This window comes from Aspergillus steynii, assembly GCF_002849105.1.
Source record: "Aspergillus steynii IBT 23096 chromosome Unknown P170scaffold_6, whole genome shotgun sequence".
In the NCBI taxonomy this organism is placed as follows: Eukaryota; Fungi; Ascomycota; class Eurotiomycetes; order Eurotiales; family Aspergillaceae; genus Aspergillus; species Aspergillus steynii.
The window spans coordinates 1,461,239-1,474,742 of record NW_020194403.1 but is presented as its reverse complement, the minus strand read 5'-3'; the positions used below and the strand labels follow the sequence as shown (position 1 = coordinate 1,474,742).

The 13,504-nt window shown below is 54.2% G+C and overlaps 5 protein-coding genes across 5 annotated transcripts; all 5 read right to left on the bottom strand.

The window, feature by feature from the left end:
* Positions 1-78: 78 nt before the first annotated feature.
* On the bottom strand, positions 79-978 carry P170DRAFT_438549 (uncharacterized protein). Its single transcript, XM_024849622.1, has one exon. It carries the CDS (start codon positions 857-859, stop codon positions 179-181), a length of 681 nt encoding a protein of 226 aa, XP_024702147.1. The 5' UTR covers positions 860-978; the 3' UTR covers positions 79-178.
* A 696-nt stretch (positions 979-1,674) lies between these two features.
* P170DRAFT_466237 (glutaredoxin) lies at positions 1,675-2,364 on the bottom strand (the record flags this gene model as incomplete). The annotated part of the gene is made up of 3 exons (XM_024852402.1): positions 1,675-2,030; positions 2,148-2,246; positions 2,313-2,364. The coding sequence occupies 3 exons, from the start codon at positions 2,362-2,364 to the stop codon at positions 1,873-1,875; spliced, it is 309 nt and encodes a 102-aa protein (XP_024702146.1). The 3' UTR covers positions 1,675-1,872.
* Positions 2,365-3,277: 913 nt separating this feature from the next.
* Positions 3,278-5,124, bottom strand: P170DRAFT_362484 (uncharacterized protein; the record flags this gene model as incomplete). The annotated part of the gene is made up of 2 exons (XM_024844526.1): positions 3,278-4,849; positions 5,011-5,124. Coding segments are annotated over 2 exons (1,686 nt in total), but the record flags the coding sequence as incomplete, so codon positions are not given.
* Positions 5,125-7,082: 1,958 nt separating this feature from the next.
* Positions 7,083-8,709, bottom strand: P170DRAFT_224773 (BAG family molecular chaperone regulator). Its single transcript, XM_024842878.1, has one exon. It carries the CDS (start codon positions 8,347-8,349, stop codon positions 7,195-7,197), a length of 1,155 nt encoding a protein of 384 aa, XP_024702144.1. The 5' UTR covers positions 8,350-8,709; the 3' UTR covers positions 7,083-7,194.
* Positions 8,710-8,923: 214 nt separating this feature from the next.
* P170DRAFT_466234 (LMBR1 domain-containing protein) lies at positions 8,924-11,509 on the bottom strand. Its single transcript, XM_024852401.1, has 2 exons — positions 10,912-11,509; positions 8,924-10,825 (listed from the first exon to the last, which is right to left on the bottom strand). The coding sequence occupies exons 1-2, from the start codon at positions 11,211-11,213 to the stop codon at positions 9,088-9,090; spliced, it is 2,040 nt and encodes a 679-aa protein (XP_024702143.1). The 5' UTR covers positions 11,214-11,509; the 3' UTR covers positions 8,924-9,087.
* Positions 11,510-13,504: the final 1,995 nt, after the last annotated feature.

Sequence of the window (13,504 nt, the reverse complement as noted above, 5' to 3'; positions counted from 1 at the left end):
TTGATATTGGAGATTATGGTGACATAAGATTTTTAGCTTTCTTCTGGAGTATTTCAGTGCTAGATAAACATTCATGGATTGAACTAGAAGAGGCTGCGTGAATTCTGAGAGACTGTCTACAAAAGCACTAATACCTAAAGACCTATTTTCTACTATCCACATCAACTACACCTCCCATCTACTGACCAGCTCCATCCTGCCCTCTCCCCCGAATCCTCTCAAACACCTCCATCGTATGCTTCCAGACCACCTCCGCCGTGCCCTTCTCCCTAAACTCCGCCATCACCTTCTCATTCCCCCTCGGCGTCCCATCCCAATTCAACAAATACCCCCCTCCCCCTTTCTCCCCCACAGCTTGATACTCAGGACTCGTCGCCACAAACAAATGCCTCTCGCCCGACTCCTCCACCGGCACCACCCACGGCCTCGCCAGCGTCTTCGCCAGCACCGACACCGCAAAGCGCGCCACTCCCCCGGCGTCACGCATGAGCCCCGTCTGCACGATGCCCGGGAAGACGTGCACGAAGGAGGTGCCCGGGTGCGTGAGCGCCAGGTGCTCCGTCGCCAGCGAGGTCATGGTGATGGCGTGTTTGGCGCAGTTGCGTAGCGTGAAGGTCCGGGTGAGGGAGAGGTCGGAGAGGTCGAGGGAGGGGGATTCACCGCCGGCCTCGAGGACGGAGATCACGCGGGATAGAGGTTGGGACTGTAACTGGGGTTGGGAGACTTCTTCTCCGGCCTTCGTGAGCTGTGGGAGGAGGTTCCAGATGAAGCGCATGCGCGCGTAGTAGTGCAGGGTGAGTTTCGAGTCGAGGCCTTCTTCGGTGACTGCATGGTTTATCAGTATGGACATCCATGGCATCGTACAGTTACCTCTCAATCAGAGAGAGGGAAGGAGGGAGGGATAAGGACCATTCTGGCTCATCGCGGCATTCCCCTGGCTCATGAACAGCAGGTTCACGCGGTCCTCCTTCTCGCGAATCAGCCTGCAGACGTCGTCGACGCCGCTCAGCCGCGACGTGTCGCCTTTCACGAAGGTGATCTGGCCGTCGGGGTTCAGGCGGCGCAGCTCCTCGAGGATGGTCGACGCCTGGGTCTCGTTGCGGCCGACGAGGTAGACGCGCGAGGACTGCGTGTTGCGCACGAAGGCGCGCGCGGTGGACTCGCCGATGCCGCTGGTTCCGCCGGCTGGATTTTCAGATCTCTCGTGAGTCTGGGGGGTTAATGTTTTCTTGCATGCAGAATGGGTGGGACGTACCGAATACGGCGACTAGGCCGGGGCCGTAGAGGCTGGTGATAGAGGCGTTGCTCTTCCGGGCGTCGTCGAGGGTGGTCATTTTTCTTCGGATATGGGACTACAAGGGAAATGGGTAGATAGAAAAAAGAGGGAAAGAAAATGGGAGACTGAGCTCCTCAGATACAGCCCAGATGTAGGTACTCCGTTGAGGCAGACATCCGGCCGCGTCACCAGGCCGGACTCTGATTGGCTCAATCCTGTCATCCAACTGCAGAATGGAAGATTAATCTCAATCAGTCAAAGTCGGAAGAGATCCGCTCCGACGCGGATCTGTGATCTCTTCTAGAATACTCTCAAGAACTACGTATGTATCCCTTTATTCGCTTCGATCCTACCTACGAGGTACCTAAGGTAGGTAGTCTGTTCTACCGAAAACCACCCCCGATTGGCCCCGATCCCTACGGCTTATCAGACCAATTAATGAACGACACCCCCTCCTGCATACCGCGGGGTATTCTACATCCTCCATGGGACCCATGGACGTTTTCCGCACACAAGTAAAAAACCGATCAATATGTATAATATGATTCTATCCTAGCCTGTGCATCCCGGTATCAATCACACGGCGTATCAGATTCTTACAAAGCACCGGCAGCCTTCAGCAGCTGCGGCAGCTCGGCCTTCTTGGCCTGCAGGTCGGAGTTTCCGCCGAGGTGCTTCTGCTGGATGAAGATGTTGGGGACGGTGCGCTGGCTGCTGATTTCCTGGAGCGCGTCTTGGAGGGCGGCGCCGTCGTCTGTTCCGTCGATAGATGAATGGTTAGTGTTTGTTCATCAGGACTCCCCGGCATCATATATCATAAAGTGGGATATAATATAATGCATCAGCGGCAAGAATAGAGGGAGGAACGTACTCAGCTGGTCCAGCTCAACGGTAGCGAACTTCGCGCCCAGCGAGTTCAGCAACTTCTTGCTCTCGTTGCAGTAGGGGCAGTAGGACTTCGAGAAGACGACTAGACACCACCGACCACATGTCAGCTTCCTCCGACTACCGTGCGATCAGGAAACGATCAACTCACCAACGCCGTTCTCGTTGATCAAGGTCTGAGCCTTAGTCTTAGCGGCGGACATGGCGGCGGGTGAGGGACCGGCGAACGACCCAAAAAGACGGGAGAAGATGGAAGCGATGGTGGGCAACGGGGCTCCGGACGGAGAGGGAATGGAGGGGGAAACGAAGGGAGGACAAAGGAGGGGCTGATGCGCTTTATAAGCTTTCAAACGCGGCCTCCGATTTCCAAGCGGAAGAGACGTTGACGTGATGATGTCATGTGATCTGCTGAGGTAAGACTCTTACATCATCCGCCCTACAAGAAGCTCGAGTGTTCTAGTCTTAGACGGAGGATGCCACGCCATGTTCAAATGCTTATATAAATCCGCTGATATCAATCTTCCTTCGGTCCTTGCTTAAATCAATACAACTCGGCCAACGATAGATGCAATTTGGCAAACAAGGATCGCGAAAGAAAGTGCTTCGTAAAAGTCGTGAGCTTGGTCCCCGGCTGCTGCAACTCGACAACAATATGATCCTGAACTCGATCAGGTGTCCGGGGCCAAATGAATTCGACCAGTCTTTTTAAAGCAAATGGGGCTAACAGAACGGGAAAGGAATCAACTATGTCAAACGTAGGGGAATCTGGCAAGGAACGACGAATTGCCACGGCTGCAACCTCAAACAAGCCAATGCAAATGTGACAGGTCCGACAATAAGATAGAAATAAATCACGAGATTAAGAATTTCTTAAGAAGGTTATCAAGATCACAAACACCAAGCCAACCAACCTGGCACGCTGAATGAACAAGCCAATAATAAATAGGATAAGATAAAAAGTCTTGGAAAGAGTGAGCGTGCGAGAAAGAGAGACAGACGAGAGAGAGAGAGAGAGAGAAAGGAAATAGGTAGTTCGCAAAGTAGAAGTAAAAGCCCAGGCTAGGTATCTTGCAAAGGATCGGCAAACAATATGTAATATCAAAAAAGGGAACAATATCACATCACAATGCAGCATCCACATCCCTTTTCCTTTTGGGGGGGTTCCTGCGCAGTGACAACCGGCGGGCTCCATTTGGGGGTCAGTCCCGCAGGAGGAGGCTCCTGCACCTTAGGCATGGTGCTGTAGCCGGTTCCTGTACTGGGTCGAGTGCTGGGATCGGGACTCTTGGGCGTGGGCAAGATTTCGGGCGCCCGATTCTCCGGTTTCGACGAAGGCTGCGGTGGTAGCGGCGACACTGGCGGTGGCAGCGGCGATGTCGGCTGTTTCTGGGGCTCTTCTTTCTTCACTTCGACCGGACGTGGTCCCCCATCGGGGCCAATGGCTAACGGAGCAAACTGGCGATCATACGTCGTCGGCGTCCGGCCCTCTTGCTCCCACATTTGTTGCTGCATCCGACGGGCGTGAGTGGGGAGCATCTGTTCCTCCGGAGGAAGACGCGGATCCGGCTTATACATGGTCGCCAGCCACGGCGGATCACCCTCGGGACGATTGACGGGGTGAGCAGGACGGCCTTCGCCCGATCGTGTGGTCGGACGCTGGGTTCCAGACGGAGCTCGACTTCTCGGAGTTGTCTTCCGCGTGGCGGGAGGCGCCGACGACTTTCGGGTGCCCGTTGCTGCCGTTCCTTTCCCGGTAGTTCTCTTGCCCGACGTAGTCTGACCGCTTGGGAACCCGCGACTCACGGGTCGACTGCTAGCGCCCGGGGGAGTCGAGCCCTCCAAAGAGTCCACGACGATAGGCTCACTAGCCCTCCGTGGTTTCCCGAAGGCCAGCGCATCATCCTCTCCATTCGTAAGCCCCCGCGCGCGTTGCATAGGGAACTCACGGCCCGTTTGGTTCGGTGAAATGGGAGCCGGACTGGCGGTCGGGATGGGTATCCGAGACGAGCTCTTGCGCAAACCAGGATTCTGGTAGAAATTCGCAGCGTTTTTGTCGGCGGCGATCTCCTCCGGCCGACGCAGGTCCCAATTGTGGCGCTCGGTGCCGTGCTCAAAAGAAGTCGGGGAGCTCGTGATATCCCGCGGATCATCCTGCATGTTCGGCCAAGGCTCTGTGGCCTCATTCGCGGGCGGCGTGGTCACCGAAGACCCGCTCAGAGGGGTGTGGTTCGACTCATGATTCCTTCCGCGTTGTGATCGGCTGGGCTCGAGGCCGCCCCCTCGGCGTTGGAAAAAGATCGCGGCCTGGTGAAGCTCCTCGCTCTCAATCTTGGCCAATTTGTCCCGGTGGATCCAGTTCTCGTGGTCGAAATCATTCATGTACAGCCCAATCCCATCCTTCATATCGCCCCGGCCAAGAGGAGCATCGCGCGGCGCATCTACTGAGTCTCTCAGATTTCCCGAGCTATGGCTGGCGTTGGCTGTGTCGTGCCCATAACCATAAGCTGCCCGCAAGCTCCCGGCTTCACTTGCACGGCGACTCAGACTCGCGTCGTGTCGGCGCGTTGGGTCATGTGCGTAGGCATGTCTGGACACGGAGGAGCTGCGAGATCCTCGAGAGACACGATCTCGCGAGCGGGTATAGGCAGAATCGTGAGACGATCGAGATTTTGTGCGACGAACGGTACTCTACAGCAAGCAACTTGTCAGTACAACGATGGAGGTTGTTTGCTCCCCACATATTCAACGGCATCGGGCAAACAGAGAAGCAGGTAGGCGGGGCACCGTGACCATACTCCATCGATCTGGGCAAGGCAGGGCAGGAGCATCATCGGGCGAGAGATACTTACATTCTGTCTAACCGGGACGGCGTAATCCCACTGGTTCTGACCCCCGTCTACAGTGCTGGGTGACGTCCAAACATCTGCGGTATACGCTGCAGTGGTTGTCCCCGCCATTCCAGCGTGCGTCAAGATGATTCAGCGAGAGTCAAGGCCAGTCCAGCTGGAACCTTTGGTCGAACGGTATGACGATAGGAGGCCGTTGGTTGGTGGGGATGGTGAAGGGCAAAATTTTTTAGGGAGAATAGATTGACTAGAGATCTTGCCGATCAGGCCATCCCAGTAGGGCACTACGGACCACCCAGCAATTTTTTTTTTCTGACTGTCACTGAACTGATATCCCAATCGGCGGTTGCTGCGAAAATAGCGTGGTCGGAGGTCTCAAGGGGGAAGAGGAGGGAAAATTTCTGAGGATTGTCGGCAGAGCTCGTAGTCGGGACGGAAAAGGGGTGGAAGCAAGGACGTGAGGTCGGCCCGAAAGAGTAAATTGTAAATAGGGACCAAGTGGAGATTAGCCTGTTTTGTCTCCGACAGCTGTTGATTTATGATTGCGGTTGCTGGTGCGCGCGTTGGTTCTCCGGACGCGGTACCGTGGATGTGCCTCAGGTCCGGCAGCCGTTATAGGCCAGGGATCAATAGCCAGGGAATCTCCGGGGCTAGAAACTAGGAGATTGAAAGGTGGAGAGGACCCCAATAGTCGTCAGTCGCCTCGGGATGAAAGGGAAAAAATATTAGATGAAAAAAGGCGAGTTAAAAAAAAATGCAATAAAACCAAGACACAATGAGGGAATCAAGAGAGTGACGGAGATAGATAAAGGGGAGGGGGGAAGAGGAAGAGGGGAAGAGAAAATTGGAGAGAAAAGGAGTGGACGAAAGAATGGGCGGGCACGATGGGGCAGAGACGGGCGAGAACGGTTAAAGGAAGAAGAGATTCAATTCAAGCAATCAATCAATCCGATGAATCCGTCCCGTCTCCTGTCTCTCCTCTTCGGTGTCGCTCGAAGTGGAAAGGGAAAAGATGGAAGACGAAGGAAGAGAGCGAGAGGGAGAGAAAGAGAAAGACGAGGGAAAAGAAGGAACAAGGAAGAGCCACGCTAGTCTTCCGCGATCCCAGTTAGACAGTTAGACAGCGGCGCTAGTGGTGGAGACAGCCTAGAACTCTCGCCCAAGTGTACCTCGCCCACTCTGCTCGCCGCGGCGTGTTTCCAGGTACTCTTGGAGACCGTCGATGTCACCGCCTTGCCTACAGAGTACAGACTATAGCAGAGGAGAGTATAGCCTGTGCGGTGATGTCTCACAGCCGTCTCAACTTAATCCGTCCCTTCCTCCCCTAAACTGCAATTCGTTGCCCATCCGATCGGCTTGTCCTTTGGGCTCCGATTCCTGCATGACGATTCCGTCCAACGCCGGTCGATCGGTCCAAAATGACATGAAGCAGACCTCCGCCTCATGGGCGATGTGACATATCCTCCGGTCGTTGCCCCTCCCTCGGCTTTGCTTTTTGCACTATTCCCTTCAATCCTCCGAGTTCATTGGATGGCATGTATTGGATATATCACCCATCTCCTGCCCCCTGGCCGATTCCCGTTACCTAAGGATCCACACCGACCCTCTTATTTGGGAGCTTCAGAAGACATCGTATCATGCTGCGTCATGTCATGCATCAGGGCATGAACTATCCATACTACGCCGGAGATGCTATGCACACACCTGTACATACATCCATGAAAAAAAGTTCATGTGTACGTTGACGGACCACGTCGTCTGGCCAGACTCCCCGACCGGCTCATATTGTGATACCAGCTGGCGTGGACCGATCTATGTGTGACGGTGCGACATTCCCCGGGAATGATGACGAACAGACACCAGCTTTGCGGCAATCTACCGTATCTCAGATGTTGAACGCCGTGGACCATGCTCTGGCTGACAGCCCCGTGGATCGGAGCCGCGATGCGTACTGCCACGTGTGAATCAGCCACGGCCAATGCGTCAAAGCCAATCCATATGTACTCCCAACTTGAACGTGTGTATGTCGTCTTCGCTAGAAATGTCAATCGCTGTCTCCCAAAATTACAAACAAAATGGAAAAGAGTAAATAAAGCAACTCTGGGCATAGATTCTTTCAAATATACAGGAAACATGACACCGATAACGGTTCATGCCAATAGGTCTATCATGATATGGCCCCGAGGGTTATGACTTCTCTGCTTGATCCAGTCTTGAGAGGACCGACTGCGTTTCCTTGATCAACGCCTTGCGCGCATTGCGAGTGTCTTCCTGGCCGTCCGGTTCGATGCCGTCCGCCTTCAACAACACTTGCGCCATGATGGTTTCGCTCAGCTTCTTGTGTTCGAAATCGCGCGCCTTCTGCTCCGTCGGCGGGCTGGCGATGTAGGCCTCGCACAGGGGAGCCAGCTCCGTGTAGAAATACCCGGCCAGCGCCGAGACCTGCTCGATCGCGGTAGGGAGGGCCTTCAGGTTGGGCGCCGGGGGTGGCATTCCCGAGGACGAAGGTTTCGGCTGATCGACTGCCGGGGGCACGGGGCCGGGCTCGCCGGTGCGCTTGTCCTTATTCTTGCCCTTGCCCTTCTTGTTCTTGTTCCGGTTGCGATTGCGCTTCCTCTTCTCGGGTGTCTCGGACGCATCTCCTCCCACGGCGGACTTCTCGACCTCGGCGTCAGACAGGTCGCTGGGCGTGCTCTCGCCCGGGCGCACCTCCGACACGACGCAGAATACCTCGGAGTCCTGCTTGAGTCCCTCTGACCGACAGGGCAGCGAATCGTCGCCCAGCAGCTTCCCCTTATAAAGCAACTTGATTCGTTTCGGGTCCGGGGCATGCGTCACCTCCGCGGCCCGCTGTCTCAGCTGGCCCACGCTGAGCACGCCGTCGTTGATCGCGTACGCGGGGAATCGCAGCTCGTAGGTGTTCTTACGGTGCTTCAGCAGCAGGGTATCGGGCTCGTTGTCCTGGTCGTCGTACGCGCGGGAGGGCGGCTCGACGATCTGATCCGGCGAGATGTAGCTATAATCGCTTTCGCTGACGTGCGGGTAAGGGGACCGAGACGGCCAAAGGTTGGTGAAGCGGCTGCGCCACGACATGATGACCACGGCGGCGATGGCACTGGCGAGAAGAAGAGTGACGACGACGAGGGTGGCGCGGTGTTGGTCGGCGGCGAAGACGTGACGAAGGTCGGCGATCCAGTGCGGGTGCGGAGCAAGGGTGTTGGTGACAAATTTATGCTGCAACGAGCGCAGCGACGGGGGGACGTTGCCTGCAATATAATCCAAATAGAAGGCACACGTCTCGCCCAGAGAGGACTGAGAGACCTGCGATAACAAATGGGTCATGGATTTGGGAGGGGAAGAGGGGGGAGGTTGGGAGAGAAAGAAAAGAAAGGAAGAACGAAGAAGAGAGGAAAATTAAAAAGGAATCCGACTTCCGGAGATCCTCTTTTTTTTTCTGCTGAGGTCACGCCAATCTGGCCGCAAACAAGGCGGAGAGAGCCTCCTCTTTTTTTTTTTTTTTTTTTTTTTTTTTCCTCTTTTTGCCGCAATTCCCCGGAAAGACGCAGGACGAACTAAACAGAGACCGCCACTTCTTCTGGGTGGAACTATGAAGAAAACACTCGACGGGACCAGAATTATGGATCAATTGGCGGGGAATGACTGGCAGTCAGACGCGTTCTAGCGGTCTACGTTATTAGTCCGATTATTTTAATTATTTGAATTATGATAATGATAATGATTATTATTATTGACTAGGAATGCGGCTCAAGCTCATCTGACTTGCTTTCTAGGCGCCATTTGGCTGCCTGCGCGCCTTTGGTGCTCCCATGGAAAGGCAACCATCACACCGTCCAAATGGTCAGTTCTATCGTTATATGTTATCTAATTCCGATGTAACCAGGCAGTTCCACAAGTCCCGCTGTAAACCAGTTGTGGTGTTATATACCTATTATCCTAGTGCTTGTGTTATATCATACAAAGTGGATGTCACATATCTATTCGTCAAAAAAACGCCTTTCAGTCATGCCAGCCACCCAAAGCCTTGGGAGGGGGTGAAAAAAGAAAAAAGAAAAGGATGATCTAAAGTCTGACTCCGCCAGGCTCTGGTCGACCTCCAAACCACCTCGCAAGGCCCCCGTTGGCATCGGTGCCTTCACTCCCCATCCACCTTGGCAGCCGGAAGGCGTCGCCTTGCAGCCACTCCGGCTTACTGGCCGTTTCGAAGGTGTTCCGCACCCGGTGTGCGAATGACTGGAAGAAGTTTTCCTCGTCCTCGTCCTCTTCCAGAGCTGCCGTTGCGGGGGCCGTTCCTCGCGGAGACCGAGAAGAGCGGATCGCTTCGCTTCCGGAGGTGCGTGAGGACGAGAACCCCCGACTACCTTCCTCGACGCGGTTGGTGGGTCGGGGCGACTGACCACTGCGGGTGGACAGGGTGAGGGATCCGAGGCCGTTCAGCTCGCGGTCGATCAGGTCACGCCCTTCGCGCCATCCGCCAATGCCGTAGCCGCCGGGGTTGTTTTCAAGGTCTTCCTCTTCCTCCTCCAGTAGCCCGAAGCCACAGACGTTCTTTACGCGGCCGTAGAGGTTGAAAAGCGTGGCGCAGATGGGGAGCAGGATGAAGACGGGGAAGAAGTAATCAAAGCCCTTTCCAAGAGGCATGAGATCAATGTACTGACCGAGGAGTCGATAGAACGTGGTTTCAACACGGACCACCTCGGGAAGAAAAGTCAGGAAGTTGTAGGCGATGGGAACGGTGAGCCGAGCGACCAACCCGGCATACCAGCAGGCACTCTCGCCGTAGGTGTTGCGCCGAACCAACGCCCGGTTCCCCCACACTTTGGCATCGTTGACGCCCACCAGGGCCGCCCAACACATGTACAGCAGCCAAACCGAGGCAGCGACCTGCCTCCAGAAGTTTACAGGCGCCGGGCTTTCGTGGTACGAGACTACTGAGAGCGTCACGATCGAAAGTCGAGGTGCTATGGACTTGATCAACTCGGACCAAACGATACAGATGGACGCGGCCGAAAACACCGCTCCCAGAAGCCTCCGGATATTGGGCACAAGATGAACGTAGACATGATGCCGCAGATAGGGCGTCAGCAGTTTCACGCGAGGGAGGAAGGATGCGCGATTGGTGGAATGGCTAAACTCCAGCTTCTTCGACGCGGAAGAATTGATGATCGCTTGCAAGTCTGCGGCGGACAGCACTAGACGATCCCACTCGTCGACAAACCGAGCCTTCTGGTGTCGAGCGCGCTGAAGCCGCCGAGTTAAGTCGGCCATGTAACGTTCCGTTATCACAGCTGGTACCGTGTCAGACCCTTCCGTGGGTTGGAGAAGAGACTGTGCTTCCGGGGCACTAGACCCATCGCCCAGCTCTTCAATCCAGTCCTGGAAATCTCGCGCAGATCCGGTTTTGCGACGCTGCAGCTGGTTCACCTGCGATTCCAGGCTTTCCAGTTCGTTCACTGCATCCATAAGACGGTCATGCAGTCGCGGGGCGTAGGACTGGAGTCTCCGTAACCGACCGCTGACACTTGCATTACGGAACAAGGTGCGAGGTATGGAAACGAGGCCGTGTCCCATCAAGTAGATCGCAAGAACCAAACCCCAGACATAAGCAAGAGCCATGACCAGCGCCTTGATTGATCGGAATTCGAAGCCATTTTGGATCGAAATGTAAATCAAACCGACGAGGGCACAGCCCAAGACAAGCAATTGGTAGCGAGCATTGGATCGAATCGAATACTGAATGCGACCTTTAGCATCGCGATAACCCGAATCGATGTATTCTCCGAGCAACGGAAGGATAGCCCTGTTCACATTGAAAAAGAGAAACGAATTAGTTCTCTGGTGTGGAAAGGCATGACCGAAATCAGCCATCCGATCGCGGGAACTCACCAAGTCAGGACGAAAATCAGCCAGTAGGCAATGCGCCAGGACACCAGAATCAACCGATCGGGAAGCCAAATTGCCCTAGGCCCTTCGCCATCGCGCGAGCTTGATGCCAGGTCAATGGGGACCAGAAGGACGACGCTCGCAGGAAGCGCGAGCGCGAGGAAAACGGGGATGATCAGGTAAGCCGGGGTGGCCCGAAGCGTCAGGAAGCGTCGGAGCAGTAACAATACGAGGACGGAGATCGTGAAGAGCGTGAAGGAGAAGAAGATACTAGATCCAACGGGGATGGGCGATGTAGAAACCATGGCGTTTGGATGGGAGGGGAAAGAACCCCGAGAATGGTCGAGAGGTGGGGAGACGAGCGAGCGCAAGAGAAATTCAGGGTCCTGATCGATCCAGAGTGATCATGACGGGGAAAGAAATCTACAACGTCGAAGAGAGAGAAAAAATACCGCGGTGGATAGAGATTTTGGGTGGCTAACGAAGGAAAAGGAGGGCAGTCCCGAGGACAGAAAAGACCGTCGTGAGTGGAATCGGGACTCGGATCCGCAGGGTGCGTTGGGAATGATGCTCTCTGGATCGATCATTCATTCCGTTGACAGGAGATAACCAACATTGACCAACGGCAGCGGAAGGCTGGTGACGACAGCAGCCGCGTCACGTGCTGTCACCTGACAGGATCCCGAAAAAGAAACAGGCGCCCTTGTCCCGATCGGGCCTAGGGTGGGGGCCTAGGGCCGTGATAGTCAGGTACTCATTTGCCAGTTGCGACGCTCCCTCGCAACTTTTCAAGTCCTGGCCGGTGGGCGCGGTTTCGGTTTCAGCACCGTCGATCTGTTCCGTGGTATTTGCCAGCGACGTCAACCTGGCGAGGTTCGCTTGACTAGTCGGTCGCAGGCAAATCAGAAGGCCAGACCGGTGGATAATAATATTAAGCCGGCATGCTGTTAGTCGCGCCCCACGTGTCGCAAGAAGGATTGCCCAAAGCGGCATGGCCCGCCAGCATCCATATTCTCCAGCTTGCAGCAAGGCTCCCGGGGGGCTTGGCACGCAAACCCTGGCGAGCACTACTTCCCATTTACCAGGCTGGCGGGTTCTCTATCGGACGCAGTAGATCGCTCTTCCAGGGGTCAATGATCCTCGAGCCTCGCAACGCGGCCGGGATGAATTCTCCCCTTTTCCATTTATCGCCAGGTGTTAGCTTTGGTGCTGATCTTCTTCGGGAGATTGTACCACCAGAAAGTTTCACTCGTTGTCTCTGGTCCCCCTCTTTATTATGAATTTCTATGTAACCATTTGGACAATTCCTTTTATAATGTCTAGCGACTGCGCCCCTAAAAAAAATTAAATATCAATAAGAATAAAAAATAAAAGCTTCGAAGCGAAAGGAAGAAAAAAAAACCAAGCCATGCGCCCTCATGACCAGCCATCTTCTATATATAGTCCCCACCAGGAGGACATGCCCTTGATTGGATCTCCGTCCCAAGGCATTCAACCCATGTAACACACTTGAATGAAACAAGACCAACGACTTGCAACCTTATATTGCGCCTACAACATATGCAGGTATGCAGGTGGCAAGAATCACACTCGATCGGTCAATGCCATTCTCATTGTACCAAACGGCATTTGTCCAATACCGGCAGATATCTTGCATTTAAGGTATTGGGCGATGACCTGCGCGCGCACCACCTACACACGTACCTAGGTAGATACTCGACGTTGCGAATGGTTTTTTCCATTTTATTTATTTCAACTGCCGAAGTACGACTGAAACCTCGCAGCCATCACTTTGAGACCCCCCTCCGTGAAATCGAATGGCTCAACTATCAGGTGGTGCTTTTTATAGATTGCAAAACAGTTCCTATTAGATGCATACTAGCCACAAAGTTAAAAGCCACCCATAAATGATAATCAAGACATTAAGCCTCTCAAAGAGACGCTTAGCGACCATTCTTATCTGGATGGTTACCAGAGCTCCTTGACAAAGACTTCAAGACGCGGGTCCTTGGTTAGTGATGCGAATAATATGCAGCTTGGGCGATGCGCAATGTTTCTCTTTGCATGGCAGTATAGCATCCCAGGTAGAAGATGCGACGGGAGCGACGCCCGGATTTATAGCACACGAAACGGCGACATAATGAACCCCGGAATTGTCTCAGACTAGATGCCAAATAGTGTAGCTTTCTGGTTTCCGTCTCAAATCTCATGAGGGTTTATTTAGCCAATCGCGGGATTCTGGAATCTGCCAATTTCGGCGCCTATTTTCTTGTGACATGCCAGCAGCGCTTTCCCGCCATTGCCTAACCACCCCTCCGGACACGATGGGCGAGTATACCTGTCTTTGTTCTTCGGTTGCAATTGAATGCAGTAGTAATGGTGACAATAGAACATAGAAACAGTAGGCTTCAATATTCAGGATGGAAGCGTCAACACTCAGCGGGTTTGCTCGCCAGCTATTCCTCTCCCAATACAGACTCTACCGGTGGCAGGAAACCCAGCCATTAAGTATCGAGCATGTACCTAGTCTAGGTTGCCGCAGCGAGTCTGAATCATGCCACCTGAAAGCGAAAACCAGAAAACGATGCCCGGGATT